The following is a 21,246-nucleotide window of genomic DNA, read 5'->3' on the forward strand; positions in this document are numbered from 1 at the left end:
CTGAGTACTGTATCCAGCTTTAGAACAAGTTCAGAGCAAAGGGAATGGGCACACTGAATTTGTGTGGGGACTTCCAAAGGTGGTTAAAGTGGAGTTTCCTTTAGCCATGCAGTTGCTTTGCTTTTTATGTTTCTATATCACTGTTAAATCTCCATATTAATTTCCAAGATTGTGATTCAGGATACTAAATATTTTATTTTCCCTCTGGTGTCAAATAATTTAAAACTGACCATAAGGAACTACCCAAACATTTCTAATAACATGAATAATTTAGGCTGAAAAAGACCTCTGAAGGTCATCTCATCCAACCCTCAGTCCAGAGCTGGGCCATCTTGGAAGCTGGATCTCATTTCAAAGGCAGAGATGCAAATAAGTTTCTTTATTCAGGCCTCAGTGAGGATCAATTTGTAAAGATGAAAAAGTATTTCAGTTCTGACCTCTCTAGGAGCAAAAGGATCTGAGAATTAAGAAAAACAACTCATTCTTTAAGATACAATTAAATGTTTCTATAGAGCACTTATATCCTGCATGTAATCTGCACCATAGAATGATCATACATTTTGATTGCAAAAGAAACAGGTCTGGACAGGATATAGTCAGTTCAAGACCCCTAAGGGTTAAATGTCTCCTGTGATGGCTGATCTAATTTAATTCTAATTTCTTTTTGATACTTCCTGCATGCACTCACACACCCTGTGTAAGAGCTGGTGCTTTGTAATACCATCACGTCTGCTGGAGAAGGTTGTCATTGCTGCATGTGAAACTTGTTAATGCCAGGCTCTGATGCTCTGCACTACCACTACAGTAACAAGATAAAACATTGAATATCAGATAATTAGCACTGTGGAGCATAAAAGAGACTCCTACATTTCTGGAATGTATATTCTATACAAAAAGCTTAAAAAATGAAAGTCATTTAACCTGGTAAATATAAGAACAGTTGTAAAAACAAGATCTCGGCAGTTCGGATATTTAGTCTGCCGTGGTACTTTGGGCAAGGATGTTGCCTGTCTAGAAATGCTGTCAGCCCAAGGCAAAGAACAGTTGCAGAAAGGATGAGTAGTAGCTTTCTCTTCTAGCAGAGCTCAATGCCATTATAAACTTGGCCTGCAGTCAATGAACAGAAACTATACAAATCAACAGGACCTAAGTTATTAGGAAAGAAATGCCTTTCAACATGATTTTCAAAAATAAGCAAAGAATGTTTTAAATGTTCAACTGATTATTTTTGACTTTTGCATCCTCTACATAAAGGCATTCGTTTTAATAATTTTTTATTTAATGTCTTTAAGCCTTTGGCTGAATTTTCATGATAGATTACTAAATCCCCTGTGAAGCAGGACATGAAATGTATGCATCTATCTTTACATGACCTGCTACAGCATCAAAGCTGGGAAGCCAGCCTTCTCATGTGGACACAGAAGGGCGCCTCTCCTGGATACACTGCACATCTCTATACACTATATGGTGTATTTAGTAGATTATTTAATCAAATGACAGGGGTTTCAGTGTAGATAGTGACATTTGTACTAAGAGCCCTGCCTTTTCCTTTCCATGCAGTGCATGAACGTTGAATCATAGAATCATGGAATCAACAAGGTTGGAAAAGACCTCAGAGATCATCAAGTCCAACCTATTACCTAATACCTAACACCTCATGACTAACTAAACCATGGCTTCAAGTGCCACATCCAATCCTTTTTTGAACACCTCCAGGGATGGTGACTCCACCACTTCCCTGGGCAGCACATTCCAATGGCCAATAACCCTTTCTGTGAAGAACTTTCTCCTCACCTTGAGCCTAAACTAAGCTTGAGACTGTGTCCTCTTGTTCTGTTGCTGATTGCCTGGGAGAAGAGACCAACCCCCACCTGTCTACAACCTCCTTTCAGGTAGTTGTAGAGAGCAATAAGGTCCACCCTGAGCTTCCTCTTCTCTAGCCTAAATTCCAACTCTCTCAGCCTCTCCTCATAGGAGATGGCACGTTTCACCCAGTCTTTTGACTGGTACTTCAAAAGTGCACTATTCTCACTGGCGAAGACAAAGCACATGGCAACGTATTTCAAATATAGATGTGTTCAATATCCAAAGTAAGGTGTAATGAGACCAACTATTCACCTAATCGTTAAGCAATTTTGCCAGATCTCTGAATTTCAGTGCAGTAAATCTTGATACAGCTATTTAACTTGTGCATCATAGACCTGATTTAGTTCATTAAGGGAATTATGGCAAGACAGAATTACTATCCACAACAAACATCAATAAATATATTTACAGTATCTGCTAAACTGCTGGATGAAAGAGATTTCTCATGTGAATATTATGCAAGCAAATTGAACAGCTATCACAAATGAGCAGGCATCATTTGCTGGCTTTGTGTCTTTACAGAACTTTAGGCATTTATAGTTCAAATTGTGGTCACAGCCTTAACAGCACAAAAATGCAGTATTACAATAATGCAGTAGGAATGTGACAGTTCTAAGAATGAAAAAAAGATATGAAGGCACAAATATCTAGAAAGCATCTTGTCTGAAATACGAAGTTTCATTTCCAATAGTAAAATAGTAGGAAGATGGATATTCAGGAGAGCAATCAGCTTTAGATATCTTGCAAATTGTGTAAGCAAACACAATTTTCACAGGATGGATTTTCACTTCAAGTGTTAACTTTCTTTGACACAAAATAACTTTAATATCTAGCTTTCAGTTTCAGCTGTGAAAAAATTATACCAAACATCCACTCTGCCCTTTCCAGGTGTATAACTGGGTGCACAAGGACAAAGTTCTGCTGAGAAATGGACAGGATATAGGAAAGAAAATGAGAATTCATGCCTAACAAATTCACAGAAATTAGATAGTGACAAAACATGTTCCAATGGCAAATTTATTTTTCATCCTTACCCTGACTTTCAGTGAAATGCTAATATTGCTATGATTATTCATATCTTGTAACAGTTTAAACAGTAGCTTAGTATAAAAAGGGAAATGATTGTCTTAGTAATATCAGTTTCTTCTGCAGGACATGTACTGAGCATCATGTAGGATGCACTTGAAAAGTAACAGCAACAAAGAATGAAAAAAGCAAATATTTTGTTTTAAAACAGTAATAGTAAGTTTGAGAAATCTGTTTTCAAAGAAGGACCAATCTTTTATGACCTTGGATAAACCACGTAATCTTCTTCCCTTGTGTCCAGATTTTGTATCTTAATACCAATACTCATTATTGTCAGGAAAATTAATTGATCAATGCATCCTGTGTTTTCTTACTACATGTGGTAAAGGCTGCATTAGGCCCAGAATTATGCCCCAAATATTGCCAAAACACGTCTCTACATGATTTGCTCAAACTCCCTTTCCCCCTCCTTTCTGGAGTTGGTACTCAGCCCAGAGATGAGAAAACAAGGGCCCAGGCGTCAACAAGCCTGGCTAAACAACCCAACCTGCCTTGTTGGGGTAAACAAAAGCACGCACCCATATTGTGGGATGATTGTGCTGTGCTTGTGCTTCTTCCAAGTGTGGGCATAGTCTGGCCATATGCTCTGCCATAAGCTAATGTGTTGACCCAGTTTGACAATTGGCTAAATCCAAGCCTTGAGCAAATATAAATACTACCCAAATGGTAAACAACTTGCTCTTTTGCTATTTTGTGCTCTTTTGCTCTTTTCACTCTTTCTTTCTTTTTTGCTCTATTGCTCTTGCTCTCACTCCGTGTATGTGCTCTGCCTTTGACTGCAGTCCAGAGAGAAGCTTGCTACCCAGGAAGAGACCTTGTGACACAGTTTACCTGGGAACCAGCAAAGAGTCCCTTATATAAGCTGCACTGAAACTACAGCCAGTTTAGCCTTGTGCCCCAGTCCCACCAGTAGGAAGAAGTTGCCTAACCACACCCTGAAGGGACAGAGACCCGTGAAGCCAAGATTCATGGAGAACTTGCTTTAATCTCTTTCAGCAGTTCTAATCATGTCTGCTGCAAACACAAAGCTGCGGACCTTCAAGTCAAAGCCACCTTCGTGTGCCCACTCACAAAGCCAGAATGTCACCCAGCTGTTCCTGAGCCAGCTGCTAAGTCATGGGAAAAGAAGCCACCTGTTGCTCCATGCCCAAGTGCCCAAGTGCCAGGGCGACCCACAGAAGAAAAAATGGGAAAAGCAGCTGCCAAGAGGAATTGGCAATGCTGGCTCATTTCTGAGCTGAGCCAGGAGGAAAGCTGCTCCACACCCCACCCGACTCTCCAGCCACTGTGGGAGGGGAACTGCCCTCCCATCGCCTGAGAGCCTATTCCAGGTGAACCAGCCCACACCTGCAGCAGTGGAAGAAAGCTGCATCTGGAAGGGACCACCCCCAGAGCCAGCTGCAACTGTGGCCAGCTTAGCAACCTGTTGCAGTTTGAGCTGGGTGCCCCCCTGGTGCATTCACTTCCTGTGTCCAGAAGTCCAGCCCAGAGGGATGGACACAGGAAATTGTGTATTCCCTACCATAATTCTTTGCACCACTATAAGATCCAGTGCGGAGTCTGGCACTTCCTCTTTCCTTCCCTCTCCGAGACTTGGTAACTGGGGGAGAGATCTCCCGGCCATGGGCCTGATTGGGCCCAAGGCCACAGGGGGATGGGCAGTCTCAGGCCTGGCCAGCTGAGACTAGCCCAGCAGAGGGAGGGGGAAGGAGGAGCCCTGGGGGTTTTGCATGCACCCTCAGGTGGGGATGGGATCTTTCTTTGTCACTGCGCTTTGGGTTTTCTGTAACATTCACTGCTTTCTATTTAAACTTTCATCACTTTTGCAATCCGGTTGCCTGAGTCGTTATTTCTGCCTGTGGTGGGGAGGGGACCTGCCCCAACCCATTACACAACCATTTTAGGAATGAGCTTTCCGAAGTGAAACTGTATCTTTTCCAGTGTTCACATGTTTAACACCAGTTTTGGTTCTGTTTAAAATCCCCATGCATTAGCCTGCGAGCTATTGTAACCTGTGGATTGTAATGTGGCAACCAGATTATGCCCAGAGTTGTAATTCACGAGTAAAAATTGGTTTAAGTGCCTTTGAAAGGTTCATTTAATTGTATGTGCCTGACACCTAGCCTCACCATTGCATTCAGCCACCAGATGTCTACCGAGACATCCCCTGGTGGACAAACAGCAGATTGCACTTTAGTTCTCTTACTAGATTACAGGTTTGTATTTTTCTAATTTGGTTCAAAATTATTAAACTGTACCAGTTTATGGGATTATATTCCCAAATATACACCAGAAACTGCAGATATATATATATACACACACACACAGTTAAAAGGTTATATTTTATATTAATAAATAATAATCAATGTTATTAGTATTTCATAATTCTATATTAATAACCATGACAGTACAATAAATCAAGTAAATAGGAAGTTTCTTCTTATTATCAAAATTTTACTGCTACATAACTGAGAAGTTTTTTACCTTGCTGCTGTGCCGCTTTTTGCTCACTGAGGGAGAACCAGGCTGACCAGGGCTGGGAACAGAGCTAGAGGTGGCAGAAGTGGTTCCAGAGTGAACATGAGATCCCTTTTCCACTCCTGAGCAAGCAACCAGCGGTGACTGCTGTAGAGAAACCTTCTGGAGCTCTGCAGCCAGCTGCTTGGGATCAACCCCTGGGGACTTCGCTTTATCTACTGAATTAAAGAGAGCTTTGTATTGATAATTGCTGTCAGATTCAAATCCATCTTGCCCTGGTACAGGGGAAAGATAGTGATCTTTACAAATGTTCATGTCATTTGCTTGTAAACTTTGAAGATGCAAAAGACAACATATTAAAAATAGACATCTCCCCCACAATACCAACATCCTAATTCCAGTGCTTCTGCTCAACACTGCCAATTTGTGTTACTCACCTCACAAGTCTTCTGAGATGCTTATTCTCGAGATGGAGAAAAATAGATTTTGTTGATAATGCTAAATTTTACAGGAGCATATTACAGTATTCAAGACTGTTGGCCTGTGCTAACTTGCACTGTATGGAACTGGCCCAGTTTCTCAAGTATCTGAACTATGCTGCAACAAGCTTTAATTCCAATGTTTTTTACAAAATCAAATGGATATTCAATAAAACTGTATTCTGCTCCTGAGATAATTTATACCAAAGTAGAGAGAAAAAGAACTCAAAACTTTAAGACCACAAATTAATCACAAATATGTAAGTCATCTTCACTGCTGCCCCAGAATGAGTGGGAAGAATCTACCCTTTCTAGACAGCAATTTCCACTTTATAGAGAAATTAGGTCAATCAAGTTTCATATGTGACTTAAACTGAAGGGAGTTAAAAGAATACAAGGCTCAGCTTGCTTCCCAAGTTCTCAGAAGTGTGAGAGATTTAAGGCAATACATTACTCTTATCCTGCCTGCTAGGCTGCATTTGTTTCTTCTTTCTATAGAGAATGGTAATTTTTCCTTTCCAATGCACAAGCAGTCTGCCAAATCTCAGAGGAAATGGCAAGAAAGACTTGGCTTGGCAGCCAAAAGGGACTCTACAGAATTATCTCAACTCAGAAACCACTAGAAGATTGGAAGGAAACATGCCTGCAAGAATGGGGGAATTTACTTTAATTCTCATTTTGAGTTTTCTCTTTTAATAAAAAATATTTGCTATTCTTGCTTCTATACTTTTAAACCCCTATTTCAGTGTTTACAAATGCCTTTAGTGAGCAGATAAAAAAAACATGAAAAAATTGTGGGTATCTATGCCTCAAAGCCATCAGATTCAGTGTCCACATTCAATTAATTCCAATAACACACACATTCAACAAAAGGTAGCTTGATGGCAAGTATATTAATAGGTGGGAAGAGCTACATAGTCAGAAAGTGGTGTTGCCTGTGTACAGATTGATGAAAGAGTAACTACAAAACTATAGAACTTAGAATGGACCGATGAGACGCTAAGTGAAACACCCTGCACTGTGATTTGCTGAAGGACTGGTTCCTCCAGTCATGTTACTGACTGAACAGAAGGGGATCTCTCAAAAGCACTACCATCTTAGAAGTCACATGAAAAAAAACACTTCACACAAAGTATTTTCTATTGCATCACTGTATCCTAATCAATACTGAATTAGCATCACTAATAACAGGCCACAAGCCTTGCAATAAGAAAACATAGGCCTTAAGACTTGTAGTATGTTATATTTGAACTAGCTCCAGTTTGCTAGAAGCTTTTATTTAGCATGTCTGGCTGCAAAAGCAATTGTCCAATAACTTTAATTTGTCTGTTATACTCCACCTTTCATAATTGCATGGTATAATGACCATTCTTAATAATTTCCATATATAAAGACATAACAGTAATTGCAGTGTGCAGACTGAACTATTTCTGACTCCAGATTAATAATCCATCTTGTGGGAACACAGGCCTGGGATGACAGCAGAGTGCTGCAAGGTTTGGGCACAGGATGATAGCAGTGGCTCCAGGGATACCAGCAACTTGCTGGTCAGTTACTGGCACTGATGCAAATTCAGGAACTGGACAGAATAAATTTTAGGGGCAAAAGAAGATAAAAAAACAATATTTAAAAATCTTACATATGTACACGTAAAGTGTACAATATCCAGTCAAGTCACACACAATGCAGAGCTGCTGACTGGTGATGAAAAAGCAAGGCATGATAGAAAACATGAAAAAACAGCCCCAGGCAGATCCTGAAGCAAAAAGGAGGGAATAAAAACCATTCCACCTCCCAGCTAAAAGGAGTCAAAAATTTTCACCACAAACATCACATTCTCCCAGTAAATTCTTCTGGACACTGTCAACTTGGGCAATGGTCCTGGAGTGAAAGCTCTGTCCACAGGGCACAAAGAAGCTGCCAAGGGGAAACCATTATGCCACAGTTTTCTGTGGTATGTAGAGATGAAGGAGTAGCTAGAGGGAGGCTTTCCCTAGATAACAAATTTTAGCTGCCGTATTGTTACTGAGATTTCCTTTGCAGTAATGAGATAGTGTAGGGTTGTGTCAGTTTGGATTGAACTGGGCTAATAATAACAACAAAAAATGCTTGGCTTTTTATGTAAGGTGTGGTCCCCTCTCTGCCCATGGCAGGATTTGGGATGTAACATCTGAGCTTACAATGATAATATTTTTGTTTATATCATATCCAATTTTCAACTGCTGTACAGTCCCACAATATCGAAGCAATAACTGGTTGCTCACCTGCCCTTACTGGCTCATGCAGCTCCAGATGCTGGGGATTCTCAGAGTCTGAGAGCATGTTCAGGTCCCTAAAGAAAGCAATGAGAAGCCTGAGACAAAAGAAACTCTTCCCTTGTACCCTCATTATCGTATTAAGTAGATAAATGAATAGTGGTTCATGACAGAAAGCAGCTCCCAAGCATGGCCCCTTCTTAGCTGATATATATTTGCAATGCTGTTAAAGAGCTGAGAAGAAAAAGTCCTTTTAAGGTGAAATCTTTAATGGATCAAATGAAAGTTTACACATTTCTCATGATGCTTAAATGACATTCATATAAAAAAATACAGATTTAAGTAAAGGTCATGTTAATGCTAAATTACCACCTTTTTCTAACCCAAGTAAATTCAAAGAATTGTGTGTGTACCAACAAGAGGGGATTGTGGCCTGACAATGGATATGTCACTGTTTATAAAAACATAATTACTAACATCTGACTCAGCTTCTCTTTCCTTGTGATTTTAGAAAGAATAAAAGAACAAACAGACCTCCCACACTCAGAGTGATCTTTTGCTAATTATTACATTGATGCTTTGAGCTAGCAAAGGTTCCACCTTAACAACTGTAATTATTCTTTAAGGAAAAAAAATAAAAAGCCATGAAAAGCCAAAAAAATATGGAAACAGAAAGATGGGGAAAAACTCACAGTCTTACACATATTTCTGCTTCCCCACTCTGCTGAATAATAATGCTCTGGACTTCTTCATAAGTTTTCCCAGTCAAGGGGATGCCATTCCATTCCAGCACCTGCATTCCTAAGAAAGCAAAACAGCATGAGGTCAAGTATTCAGATTTTGCCAAAGGCATCAGATTGACTGCTTTGACAAGAAGATTTGATGTGACATTTAGTGAATATGGTTTAAATGGCATAATATTTTAGTAAAGCCTTTTCACTTCACACAGATTAGACTGTTAAAAGTGATTGTCCACTCTAATTTACCTGCTGAAAGAAATCAGGAGATTAATTCCTTTCTGATTCAAACTAAACATGCACTCTCTACAACCTGTATGATATTGGAAAACTTTTGCAGTATCAAAAACATGCACATGTACCAACAGTGCAAGAAACCCAAAGATTTTATATTTGAGACATCTCCTTGCCAGCCATGGTCTTGGAAGATAGCTGTTCCCTACAGCGGCACAGTGCTGTTAAGAACATGAGCCTCAAAACAGGGCTAACTTTGAGAACGTGATTTTGTAATTCAAATACCCTTTTTCTACTTTCTCACTTCAGAAAATATAACAAGGTGAAAGCAGCTGGGCAAACTGATTTAGAATTAAAAATATACTTCCACATTTCAAATATCAGCCTGGAAATATTCAGGTTTAATTATTTCTTCCATATTTTTTTTAACCAAAAAGTGACAAAACAGATTAACATAATTCATTGTGGGACATAGGAACAGAGCTGTGATGAACAGGCTGAAAAAGAAACAGGCTTTTCTAATCTATTGTGTCTTCCAAGTACCCCAGGGCTGAGCCAGCAGACTCGGTATGGAGCAAGGTATCACTATGAGGAAGTTTTATGCTCAGTATTTACAGAGGCAATCCATGTACAGAACATACAAGGTGTATTGTGATGAGAAATCTTTTGGTTACAGTAAAATATTTACAAAAATTAACTGTAAATTCACATCTGAGATTTACAACTCAGGTTCTGAGAGATGCATCCATATTTTGGAGTAGACAGTCATTAGGATGACTCCAAAGAAATGATTTTTTGTCGTTCTATGATTCTTACTAATGTACAAACATCAAAACCCAAGCCTAAGGCTCTAAAGGGGAATCAAAAAAACTTAATGGGACAAGATTCTGAATTCTTAATAGTCCACTAAAAGAAATGTATTATAAAACATCTGAAAACCACATCACTCACACAGCAAGGAAAAACACAAATGCTTATCTTACTACCACTTACACAGATAAAACCAAGTCTTCACCTGGATCATATTTTTATTTCAAAATCCTGTGGTGTTGCATATAACAAATGGGAAAAATAATGAAGTGAAACTCATAGGAAAACAAACAAATTTACTAAATAAACATAATGAGATTTGTTCATGGACTAAAGCAGGTGAAATAACTTGACAACTAAAAAGTCTGAGAAATAAACAATAACTTTATATTATATTTTTAATAGGATTCTATGAATTATGATTTGAAATATCAAGTTTGCTTATAACTTTTCTCACTAAGAATTTATAATTTTGTTTGCAGTTTGCAGAAATACAGTCTGTGCAAAATGACTAAAAACTCATGCTTGAAAGGCAGTAAAGTTAGCTGCTTGGTACCAAAATAGATTTGTCTTTTGCTGAATTTTAGCCCATTTCACTACCTAGCCATCAATCAAAAGAATGATCTTTCTTTTGCTTGTTAGAGCAGATCTAGTTTTAAGCTCAGTTCCTCTGGAATAAAGCAGCAGTAATTATGATTAAATGTGGATCTCCCTTGCTTATTATGACATACAAATATAACAACATGGAATCCTCAGAGAGCTTCTAGAAAGAACAGAACTGGAGTTATTTTTGCTTTCCTATCAGTGTGTGCCTTCATAATTTTATCATAGTGTAGGATGTTGAGTATGACAGGATGGACCTCTCGAGTAAGACAAGGCAAGACACCTTCCATGGACTGACAATGAGAAAGGACAAAACCGTAAAGTTTTAGGTATTTGAGAAAGTGGTTAACATCCTTTTGTTGGCAAATGCATTGAGCTACTATCATCCTGTTTGCACAGGTTCATAAGAGAATTTACCAGGGGAGCAGTAAGGCTTTCATCAATTACTTGCTTCAATTTAAAAGATCAGCAGGGGGAGCCTGTCTGAGCAGCACTACAGTGCTGGGATTCAGAAATTGTGAGTGTTTCACTGGTTAGTGAACGGCATTGCAGTCACTCACTTGGTCAGTAAGGTCAAGTATATGTGAACAAAGCAGCAAATAGAAAGGAAATTGAATCTCAGCAGCTTTGGCTCACACTGAGATATATTTACTCTGTCAGTACAGGGGTATTTTTATTATTGGCTGTCTTGCGGATTCATGAATGTTTAAAATGAAAACAATTTAAACTTGACTTAATTGATCTGACTGGTGGCCTAGGTTCCAAGGAAAAAGGTTTAAGGCAAGAAGCTGATTTCTCTTGTTTTTCAGGGGTAACTGCTAAACACCTTTTGCTGGGGGAAAAAAAGTAAAAAATAGTGGTACAAAGAACACCTCTAGGAGGAATGTGAGGCCAATTAAGAAAAAAGAGAGAGATCCAAAAGTAACAAAAAAATCACAGGAGACTTGGGATAAAAAGATTTTTTCCTAAAAACTAATGACATTATATAACTGGTCTTTCATAATTGTGATATGTTATTCACATTTCCCAAATTTTGTATGCTTCAAATCACCAGTTCAGTAGAACAGAACTTGAGAAAATGTACATTGCTCCATGACATCTCTGCTGACTGAGGAAGAACTAGTAAGTGTCCTGATAATCACATCCATAATTTCTTCTAGTATATTATTATTTTTTTGGGATGGCTATATCCTGCATTGATGGTGAGCAACAACTTATTTTTAGAAATATCAGCTCCTGCAGTCAGCATATCAGCATTATACATCAAGACTTCCTCCTTGTTCTACTTAGTGTGCTGGCATACATTATTTACTCAGTCTTTTTGGTATCTGCTTTATGGTGACATTCAGAACCAGGAATCAGAAGTAGTTTATAATTTTCCACTGATTATAAAATTATTATTCCAGAGAGGGAACATCATATATTTGTAAATGTGCTTGTCTCCATAGCAGTTATCTAGGTTAATAACATCCTTCCTCTTAAAAAAAACATGCTACAGTTCTATTGTACTGAAAGAGAGAAGGAAGTCTGTTGTGTTCATGTATTCTTCCCCATCCATCTGCTACTGGCCACAGTTGGAGACTATCAAATCTAAGTGCACCTTTCCTTTGGCACAATATAACCATTGTGCTCTGCTTTATAAGTACCAAATAAATATCTTTAAATCTCCTGTATTTGTCATAGTTTCTACTAGTAGTGCTTAAACTAAGAGCTTGTTCCTGCAGGAAGGCACCATGCTTATGCTGCAGGAGGGAGGAAAGGCTCATGTTTCACTGAACCCATCATGGGAAAGTCATAGAATGGCTTAAGTTGGAAAAGACCTCAGAGATTGCCTACTGTGATCTCTCTGCCATGGGCAGGGACACCTCTCAACTAGACTCAGCTGCTCAAGGCCTCATCCAACCTGGCCTTGAACACCCTCAGGGAGGAGGCATCCACAACTCCCCTGGTCAACCTATTCCAGAGTCTCACCACACTCATACTGAAGAACTTCCTAAGATCCAGTCTAAACCTACTCTCCTTCAGCTTCAAATCATTCTCTCTTGTCCTATTGCTAGACACCCTTAAGAAAAGTTCCTCTCCAGCCTTCCTCTAGGATGCCTTCAGGTATTGGAATGCAGCTCTAAGGTCCCCCCCAAGTCCTATCTTCTCTAGGCTGAATAATCCCTGCTCCCTCAGTCTATTGTCATATACCAGAGGTGTTCCAGCCATTGGATCATCTTTGTGGCCCTCCTCAGGACTCACTCCAAGAGCTCTGTGTCCTTCATATGATGGGGACACCAGAAATGCACACATTATTCAAGGTGGGGTCTCACAAGAGCAGTGTAAAGGGGAAGAATCACCTCTTGACCTGTGGAATTTTGTTGCATTGCATTAAACTGGCATACTTACTGCTTAGTGTAACTTACATCTGTTCAAGACTGCTGAGTTCTTTGTAGCAACTGGCAAGGTGTTAACATTTATTATTTTTGTTTAGGCACAAATAGTTCAATTATCTGTTAATTAATGATAAAATCTGCAAACTGGCTAGCTGGTATATTTCTTTGCTTCATGAGGATATTACAATATATATGTATATATGCTTAGGGGGCTGCTCTCAGGGAATATATCAATCAATTCACCACCTGGGTGATAAAGCTGTACTGTTTAACTGAATGTGGTTGTTTATCTAATATATTCCTATTGATTTAAAAAGTGTAAAACTAATTACTTCCTCTAAGTTTGGATACTACCTTTTGGATTATGCCTGCCCTTTGGATTACAAATATGAACTCAGACCATCCCTTCATTCAGCAAAGGTTTTGCTAGTTAACAGCTTGGCGGTTCGTGCGTAACTTACATTAATTTACCTGGTTATTTCTAAGATTTATAGCTTGTTTACCTGTTTGGTAGTGCCATTGTGAACCCGAGGTGGTCTGTCTCGCCCCCCAGGGCAACATTGCCGTTTTGCGCTTATAAGAAGTTTTCAGTTTGTTCCTCTGTATTCCAAGATCTGATTTTCCTAGACTGTTATTCCACTGTTTATTAGCATCCTATTGTGTGTAATTAACCTATCATCAAACAGGCAAATGAACCTGAATCGAATTGGCTTGGAAAAATAATTTTTATATTTAATAAATAATATTAATATGTTATCACATTTTTGGGTTATTAGTTTGATCAAAAACTATATCATGAGTCCAAATATAGTTACATCAAATACAGAAACACCAAACTGAAGCACTGAATCAAATTTTATTCTCATCTGTAACACAATGTACACTATTACAAAGTTAACCTTAGCCACTTTGCATGCACTTTTGTACTGCAGTTTCCTATTCACTGTACTCAAGGTGACTGAGAAATGGTAAAACTGCTTTCTGCTGTGTCGTTAAGAATTTGTAATTCAAGAAAAATCAGTCAACATATTTATAAAAAATACAAATTTCCCATATTTTAGAGTCCTATATATGGTCTCCTACTGGAACTGAGAAAGAGCTAGACATTGCAACATTAGAATAGAGCCTCTGTTTTGCTTCCAGCCACACACAGATTGCCAGGATTTATTTTCACTGTCTTGTTTATTCTTTTGAAAAATAAATGCCACTTTGAACTATATTTTTCACTCATCCAGTGCTCACAGAGGAAAAGAAAATTGGACTGTCTAGGCTAGCAGCTTACAATCTCTAGAACATGAATGTTAGTGTTTTTCTATTTCATAGAAGAATTAACATTCAGAAACATTACTTTGAAATCTCAGAAAGCACCATAAAAGCTAAATGTGCACTCAGAACAAGGAGAAACAATATCAACTTGCAGTCTGATATTCAACACTAAATTACTTTATGGTCTGTGTTCTCCAGTTAGTTTTCTTTTATTTTGGAAACCTTTCTGATGGCTAAAAATAGGTTGATGAAAGTTGATGCATTAATGAATTTTCTTGTACTGCTGCACATAAATCACACCAAAACTCATTATTTTTTTTCGGACACTTTAAGTTCCTCTTCCATTCATCATCTGCACACAGGCTGAATATTTTCTATTATTACAGATAGATATGTTGTTCCTCAAACCGAAGTTTGATACATCATGACTGCTATGCAGCCACTATGAAATGGCATCTATAAAAGTACAGCCACTTTGTGTTTGGGGTGTACTTGGTATTTACAGGCAGCTATACACCACATCAGTGACTGGTATAGCTGCAGTTATCAACCCAATACTAGACAAATCTCTAATTTAGCCTGCCTTCTGACTTTTGCATATATTACCACATGATTCTGTACATCACCCTTCATTTTGAACTATAGTAGTGCAACAAGTGGTTATCAGGATGTAATTGTAACACTTGAATTGAAGCTCTCTAAGTGAAGTTTAGTTACTGTTTATGAAAATAACTACTTTTACAAATTATTTTAGTGCTTTCACCACAACTCTATCCTCAAACATATTGCATTAGTTACAAGCAGCTGAAATGCTGAAAAAAGTGCTATTGAGCAGTCATTATTCAGTCATTATTCATGGCACATAGGTTAGGAGGTCATCAAGTTCCCAACACATTTGCATATAGTTTCTCAGGATGCTTAGTTCAGGGAAGTGAAGGCAGCCTTAAAAAGTCAAGGTGAAGCCACACTAGCAAACAAGTGACTAAACCAAAGTGCATCCTGAGACCATAAATAAAGGCCAGAAGAGATCAAGATAAGGACAAGAAGACCAGAGAACAACCCAGGTATTCTTTACAGTGGCTCACAGAGGTTTGGGGTAGAGAAACAAAAGATCACAATCACCATCAGCTGCTAAATGTGTGCAAAAGGCACAGAATGGTCTGGGTTGGAAGGTCATCTAGTCCAACCCCCTCTGAAGTAAACAGGAGTGTCCTCAACTAGATCAGGCTGCCCAGAGCGCTGTTGAGCCTCACTTTGAATTGGAGCATTACATGGATGTCAATCTATGAAATGCACTCAACAGCTAGCATATCTTGCTTTATGGACATAATGCTTGCATGCAGTCATCGTGGTGTGCAGGATAACATGGATTTAGGAATATAGATTTATTCAGAAAGCACAACAGAAAAAAGCACTAATCCAAAAGAAAAGTTAGTCTTAACTGAGGAACCTCAAACTGATTCCTTTGTTGCTGCTCCCTGAAGGATTTGCACTGCCTTGTGAGTCTACTCTTGCTTGATGAAGCTCTGGCTGGTCCTTAGCAATGTTACCACTAGAGTCCAATTCAGAAAACAATGGAATTATTGGGACAAACACTGAAAGCATGCTAGGAATGAGCAAAGGCCATATCTACATATTGGCTGGTAATGCTACTTAAGGTCATATACTAACAAGAACAGAAACTTTTTGTGACTCATAATGAGCAAGCACAACTGTTTAAGTAAAAAGTCAAGTCTTAAAGAGAATAACTGAAGACCTTAAAATATCACTCTGTCACACAGGATAGAATGGGATATTTACTTGACACGTTGTAATAGGAGTCACTCTGTTGGATATTCCTCCTCTATACCCCAGGGATAATTTTACAGTTCTGACACTGTGTGATTATTCAAACATAAAGTGGAAATTACTCACTATTACCTTATTTGTGAGAGTTATGTAACCTGAAAACTAAAGAAACTGAATACAAACTGCTGGCAGTGCTATGCAGTTCTCACCTCCTCATTGAGACTCTTGAATGTGTCCAGAGAAGGGCAACGAGGCTGGTGAGAGGTCTCGAGCACAAGCCCTATGAGGAGAGGCTGAGGGAGCTGGGAGTGTTTAGCCTGCAGAAGAGGAGGCTCAGGGGAGATCTTCTTGCTCTCTACAACTACCTGAAGAGAGGTTGGAGACAGGTGGAGGTTGGTCTCTTCTCTCAGGCAACCAGCACCAGAACAAGAGGACACAGTATCAAGCTGCACCAGGGAGTTTAGGCTTGAGGTGAGGACAAAGTTCTTCACAAAAAGAGTTGTTAGCCATTGGAATGGGCTGCCCAGGGAGGTGGTGGAGTCACTGTCCCTGGAGGTGTTCAAGAAGGGATTGGATGTGGCACTTGAAGCCATAGTTTAGTAGTCATGAGGTGTTGGGTGACAGGTTGGACTTGGTGATCTCTGAGGTCTTTTCCAACCTTATTGGTTCTATGATTCTATGTATCTATTTTCCAATTGTATTACTCTCAAGAAAAGTTTTGGCAATTTAGGTTATTCATAATACAAGAAAATAAGGTAGCTGTGTGATGTTCTCTTGGAACAATATCATGTTATTTTTAAAGAAAGCATAAAGGTTAAAGCAAGCGTTCCCCCTCTGATGAGTTGGAATGGAGAACTGATGTCAACAAATGAGAAGGCTTGAAGTACTGATTTTTTTTTTTTGCCTCAGTCTTCACTGACCACTAGGTGCAGACCAACAGGGTAAAGTCCCTCTCACAGTAAGGGAAGATCAAATTCAGGACCACTTGAGGGACCTGAACATACATAAATCTGAGACCTGATGAGATGCATCCCAGAATTCTGAAGGAATTGGCTGATGCAACTGCAAAGCCACTCTCCATATTCAAAAAATCCTGGCAGTCAGGTGAAGTCCCTGGTGACTGGAAGAAGGGAAACATTGCACCCATTTTTTTAAAGGGTGAAAAAGAGGACCCTGAAAACTGCAGACCTGTCAGCCTCACCTCTGAGCCAGGGAATATCCTGGAAACTATACTGGAACACATGGAAGACAAGAAGGCAATGTGAGACAGCTGGTATGGCTTCACCAAGGGCAAGTCCTGCTTGACCAACCTAGTGGCTCTCTATGATGGTGTAACTGTATCAGTGGAGAAGGGAAGACAAACAAATGTCATCTGTTTGTAAAACCTTTAACATAGTCCCCCACAACATCCTTCTCTCTTAAGCTTGGAGCTTAATGGATTTGATGTCTGGACTCTTCAGTGTATAAGGAATTGGTTGGATGATTGCATACAAAGGGCAGTGGTCAAAGGCTCAATGTCCAGATGGAGATGAGTGACAAGTGGTGTTCCTCAAGGGTCTGTATTGGGACCAGTGCTTTTCAATATCTTCATCAATGATATTGACAGCGAGACTGAGGCACCCTCAGCAAGTTTGCCGATGATACCAAGCTAAGCAGTGTGGTTGATAAGACTGAAGAATGGAATGGCATCCAGAGGGACCTGAACAGGCTGGAGAGGTGGGCTGAAGAGAATCTCATGAGGTTCAGTAAGGCAAAGTGCAAGGTCATGAACCTTGGTCAGAACAACCCTTAATATCAATACAGGCTTGAGAATTATGAAATTGAGAGAAGCCCTGAAGAAAAGGACTTGGGGGTGCTGGTGTGTGAGAAGCTGGACATGAGCCAACAGTGTGCACTTGCAGCCCAGAATATAGGTCTGTGTTCAGGTTCTTAATGGTAACTTTTGATATGTAATTCAAAACTTCAACATTTAATCAAATAAATAAATACTACTGGAGAAATTTCATTAGATGTGCCAGTGAATTAATTTAGGGAAATAAACAACCAACCAAACAAAACCCAACCATTTCTGATCAAGAGGTGCTGGGTTTTCTCCAGGGAACAGAAACCTATTCATAGAGATTAAGAAACTCTCGGTGTCTTATGCAACATCAAAATATTTTCCCTTCACAGAGTTGTCAGAACTATATAACTACCAGAATGATTTTATTTAAACCAACATTTCCTATGCTCTCTTGTAGAGATTAAATTTATATTTGTACAAATTCCTTAAATATAGCATTCCCATAGCAGTAGGACCATGGTAGAAAGTAAGTGGAGCAGATTTGCTTGATTATTGATGTGTTTCAACAAACCATAATCTGAACCATAGGTGAAAATTAATTAAATAACATCTTCTCCCTTTCTTTTTTTGTTCCTTTTTTTTTTTTTTTAATTTAATTGAATTCTGAACATATTTAGAACTATAAAGACCATGGGTAGCAGCATGTCTGCAAGAAAAAAAAATAGTTATGCACACACAAAAAAATCTTCCTTTTAGCTTTACCTTGTTTTGGGCTTATAACCAATGTGCCAAATATTAGCTGTTTAAAGATAAGTGTTTTGCTTCTGCAGCTGTCTAGGAATTTTGAGCAGTTAATGAATGAAGAAAGTCAGGCTTCTCTTAGGATGGTTCATCTCAGCTGACACCTGTTCAGAATAAGATGAATCATGTCCCTGGGGGTACTCTGCTTTCACTTGTGCTTAGAAAAGAAGCCCATAATACAAGCTTAGGTAAGTTATTTACTTTTTCAGGCACCTAAAAATATGTTCACTGATTTCCTCATTTGTCACCTAAGATTATAAAACTGTCCTAGAGATAGAAAAGGACATTTTTTTCCCCTCAAATTTGCAAACTGGCAGCTGTGCTTAAGCAACAATGAGAAGAACAAAATGAAAGCATACCTCAACTGAAGAAGATCAATGGGGTATTATCTCAGTTTGAATTGTAGTTCTGTGATCACCAAGGCAAGCCAATTTGTGCTTCAGTTTCTTTATGTGTTAAGAAGGTGTGGTGAAAAGATAATGGTATTGTACATTAACTCTGCCAAGTGCTATTAGCAAAGCTAAGTTGTACATCAGAAATCTTGCTAACATTAATAGAGTTGTAGGAGACAGTACTTGTGAAGTATCAAGGACTGGATATTAAACTCTTAAACTTTCGTATCCTTATAGTTAATTCATAAAGAATTTTAGTTGAAACTGTTATTCAGCTTTAAGAAGTACTGGTTACATGTCTGCTAGACAAATGAGAGATGCTAAACTTGAAGTATTCTGCTTTTGATAAATATATTTAATTTCACATTCAGGGATAAATTTAAATACAAATCTCATTTTTAGGAACACCTGAATGACATTAGTGGTAGCCTAACTTCACTGCTGGGTTCAGAGCAACTAGGCTCCGTGGCTAACACTGCCTGGAACACTGCTTTTTCCAGTTCCTAAACTGTGGCCTTTCCTGGTAGCTAAAGCACTGCTCTCTGCCTTGGTGTAACCTGAGCTAGGTACAACGAATCAGAACAATCATGCAGGTTTAAATATGATTTTTGAGGAGTAGAGTCAGAGAGCGGTAATCAAATAGAGATGGAAACTTGTGTATGGTCATATTTGAAGAGTAAAGTTAAACTTGCTGTACTGGTTTGGGTTCAGATGAAACCGTATCTCCTCCATCTTGCTACCTTGGAATGTAATTCTGCTGATGTTTACACCTCTTCAACATACTTGTAAATGGCACATATTATCATCTCTGTATACAAATATGATCTGCAATAATTAAGCAAGGAATTAACATTATTCTCACAAATAGGTCCATTGCGATACATGTAGAATTTGTGCATGAAGAAAGAAACACAACTGCAAATAAATGATGCGGGATTAAGCCCATGGTTATGTCATTCTCTGTAGGGTTCTCAGAAATAAATATGAATGTACAGTTACTGAAGCTCTACTGTACATTCAGATGTGATGGTGATTATCTGGCAGCTACACACCTAACAACCTGCATGAATATTCACAACACATTTTAAAACCAGGCACTGTAACTGTTTGGTTTTGGTTGGTGGTTGGTTTTTTTTGGTGTTTGGTGGGGTTTTTTGTGTGGTTTGTTTTTTTTTTGTTTGTTTGTTTTTTTAGTTAGTGTTGTTTTGTTTGTTTGTAACTAGCTCAAGAACTCAATATGAGAAACAGTACCCAGGCAAAATTAGAAAGAAACAGTCTGTGAAGACCAAAAACTAATCAGCTCCTTGCCAGACAGGGTAGGACAGAAGCTACATAAAGAGGAGCCTACTTGTGATACTATTTTACCTGTTACATGCTTTCTACTGATGTGAAATTCCAATACTAAGGGTGGAATTACATTATTCTGAGGACCTAAGGAACACTTTTTTGACATATGCATGAGTTCACAGCAAATCCCTTCCAAGTTCTTTGGACTTATATCATAAATGTGTCATTCTTTTTTATTGGTTTTGATAGAACTAGGAAAACTACTTAGTATTGTCATTGGTAAAAATACCTTAAATCATGAATGCTAGCAGGATGTAATTCATCAAGCACATGTATTTGTGTATGAATATTTGAAATTGAACTCGGGAACTCTTGGACAGAAGAGGCTATTTGCTAACTTCAACCAGTATGATTTGCCTTGAAATAGTGATGACCTGGGCTAAAGTAAAGCAATGCTTCCAGTGAATAATGAGAAATGAGATAGAGGTGCAAGTTAGCAGATTGATTACACAATGTACTTCTGCACAAAAGGTTTCAATTGAGGAAATCAGGGGACTAGGGGGTCCAGAAAGAAGAGGAGGTGCTTAAAAAGAGTGCTCACAGAAAAGAAGTTGTATCGGCAAGAAGAAGGTCTGGGAAAGAAGAAAGTGAAGAACTTGCTTGGAAGAGAGATGTGGGATGTGGGGAAGACCCTGAAGATCCAGGAAATGGATGAGTGCCAGGGGCTACCCAGGGATCATGACGGAGGATAACCTGAGATGGGCACCAGCAACCAGTGGTACATCATGAGCCAACACAATGCCCTGCCTGACTGTCCCAGGAAGAGGGTACTAGAAGGGAAAGTGAGACATCCTGAATGTGGCACTGGGCTGGGAGTGAAAGAGTGAGGACACAGCCGGGCAAGGCTCTGCTCTCCTTTGGTATCAAACAAAACTCCAGATGCCCTTCAGGAAGGCGTTTGTGGTCTTGCATGTGACAAGTAGAAGGCAAGTAAGGATAAAGC

At 39.0% G+C, this 21,246-nt stretch overlaps 1 protein-coding gene across 1 annotated transcript in view; it reads right to left on the reverse strand.

Moving 5' to 3' along the window:
* PCLO (piccolo presynaptic cytomatrix protein) overlaps positions 1 to 21,246 on the reverse strand; it is a 325,623-nt gene that overhangs the window by 63,504 nt on the left and 240,873 nt on the right. Inside the window, exons 11-13 of the mRNA XM_054178010.1 lie at positions 8,857 to 8,965; positions 8,174 to 8,241; positions 5,437 to 5,648 (exon numbers count right to left, since the gene is read on the reverse strand). Of these exons, the coding sequence (XP_054033985.1) occupies positions 5,437 to 5,648; positions 8,174 to 8,241; positions 8,857 to 8,965 (389 nt within the window). The remainder of the gene's footprint in view (positions 1 to 5,436; positions 5,649 to 8,173; positions 8,242 to 8,856; positions 8,966 to 21,246) is intronic.

This window comes from Dryobates pubescens, chromosome Z (genome assembly GCF_014839835.1).
Source record: "Dryobates pubescens isolate bDryPub1 chromosome Z, bDryPub1.pri, whole genome shotgun sequence".
In the NCBI taxonomy this organism is placed as follows: Eukaryota; Metazoa; Chordata; class Aves; order Piciformes; family Picidae; genus Dryobates; species Dryobates pubescens.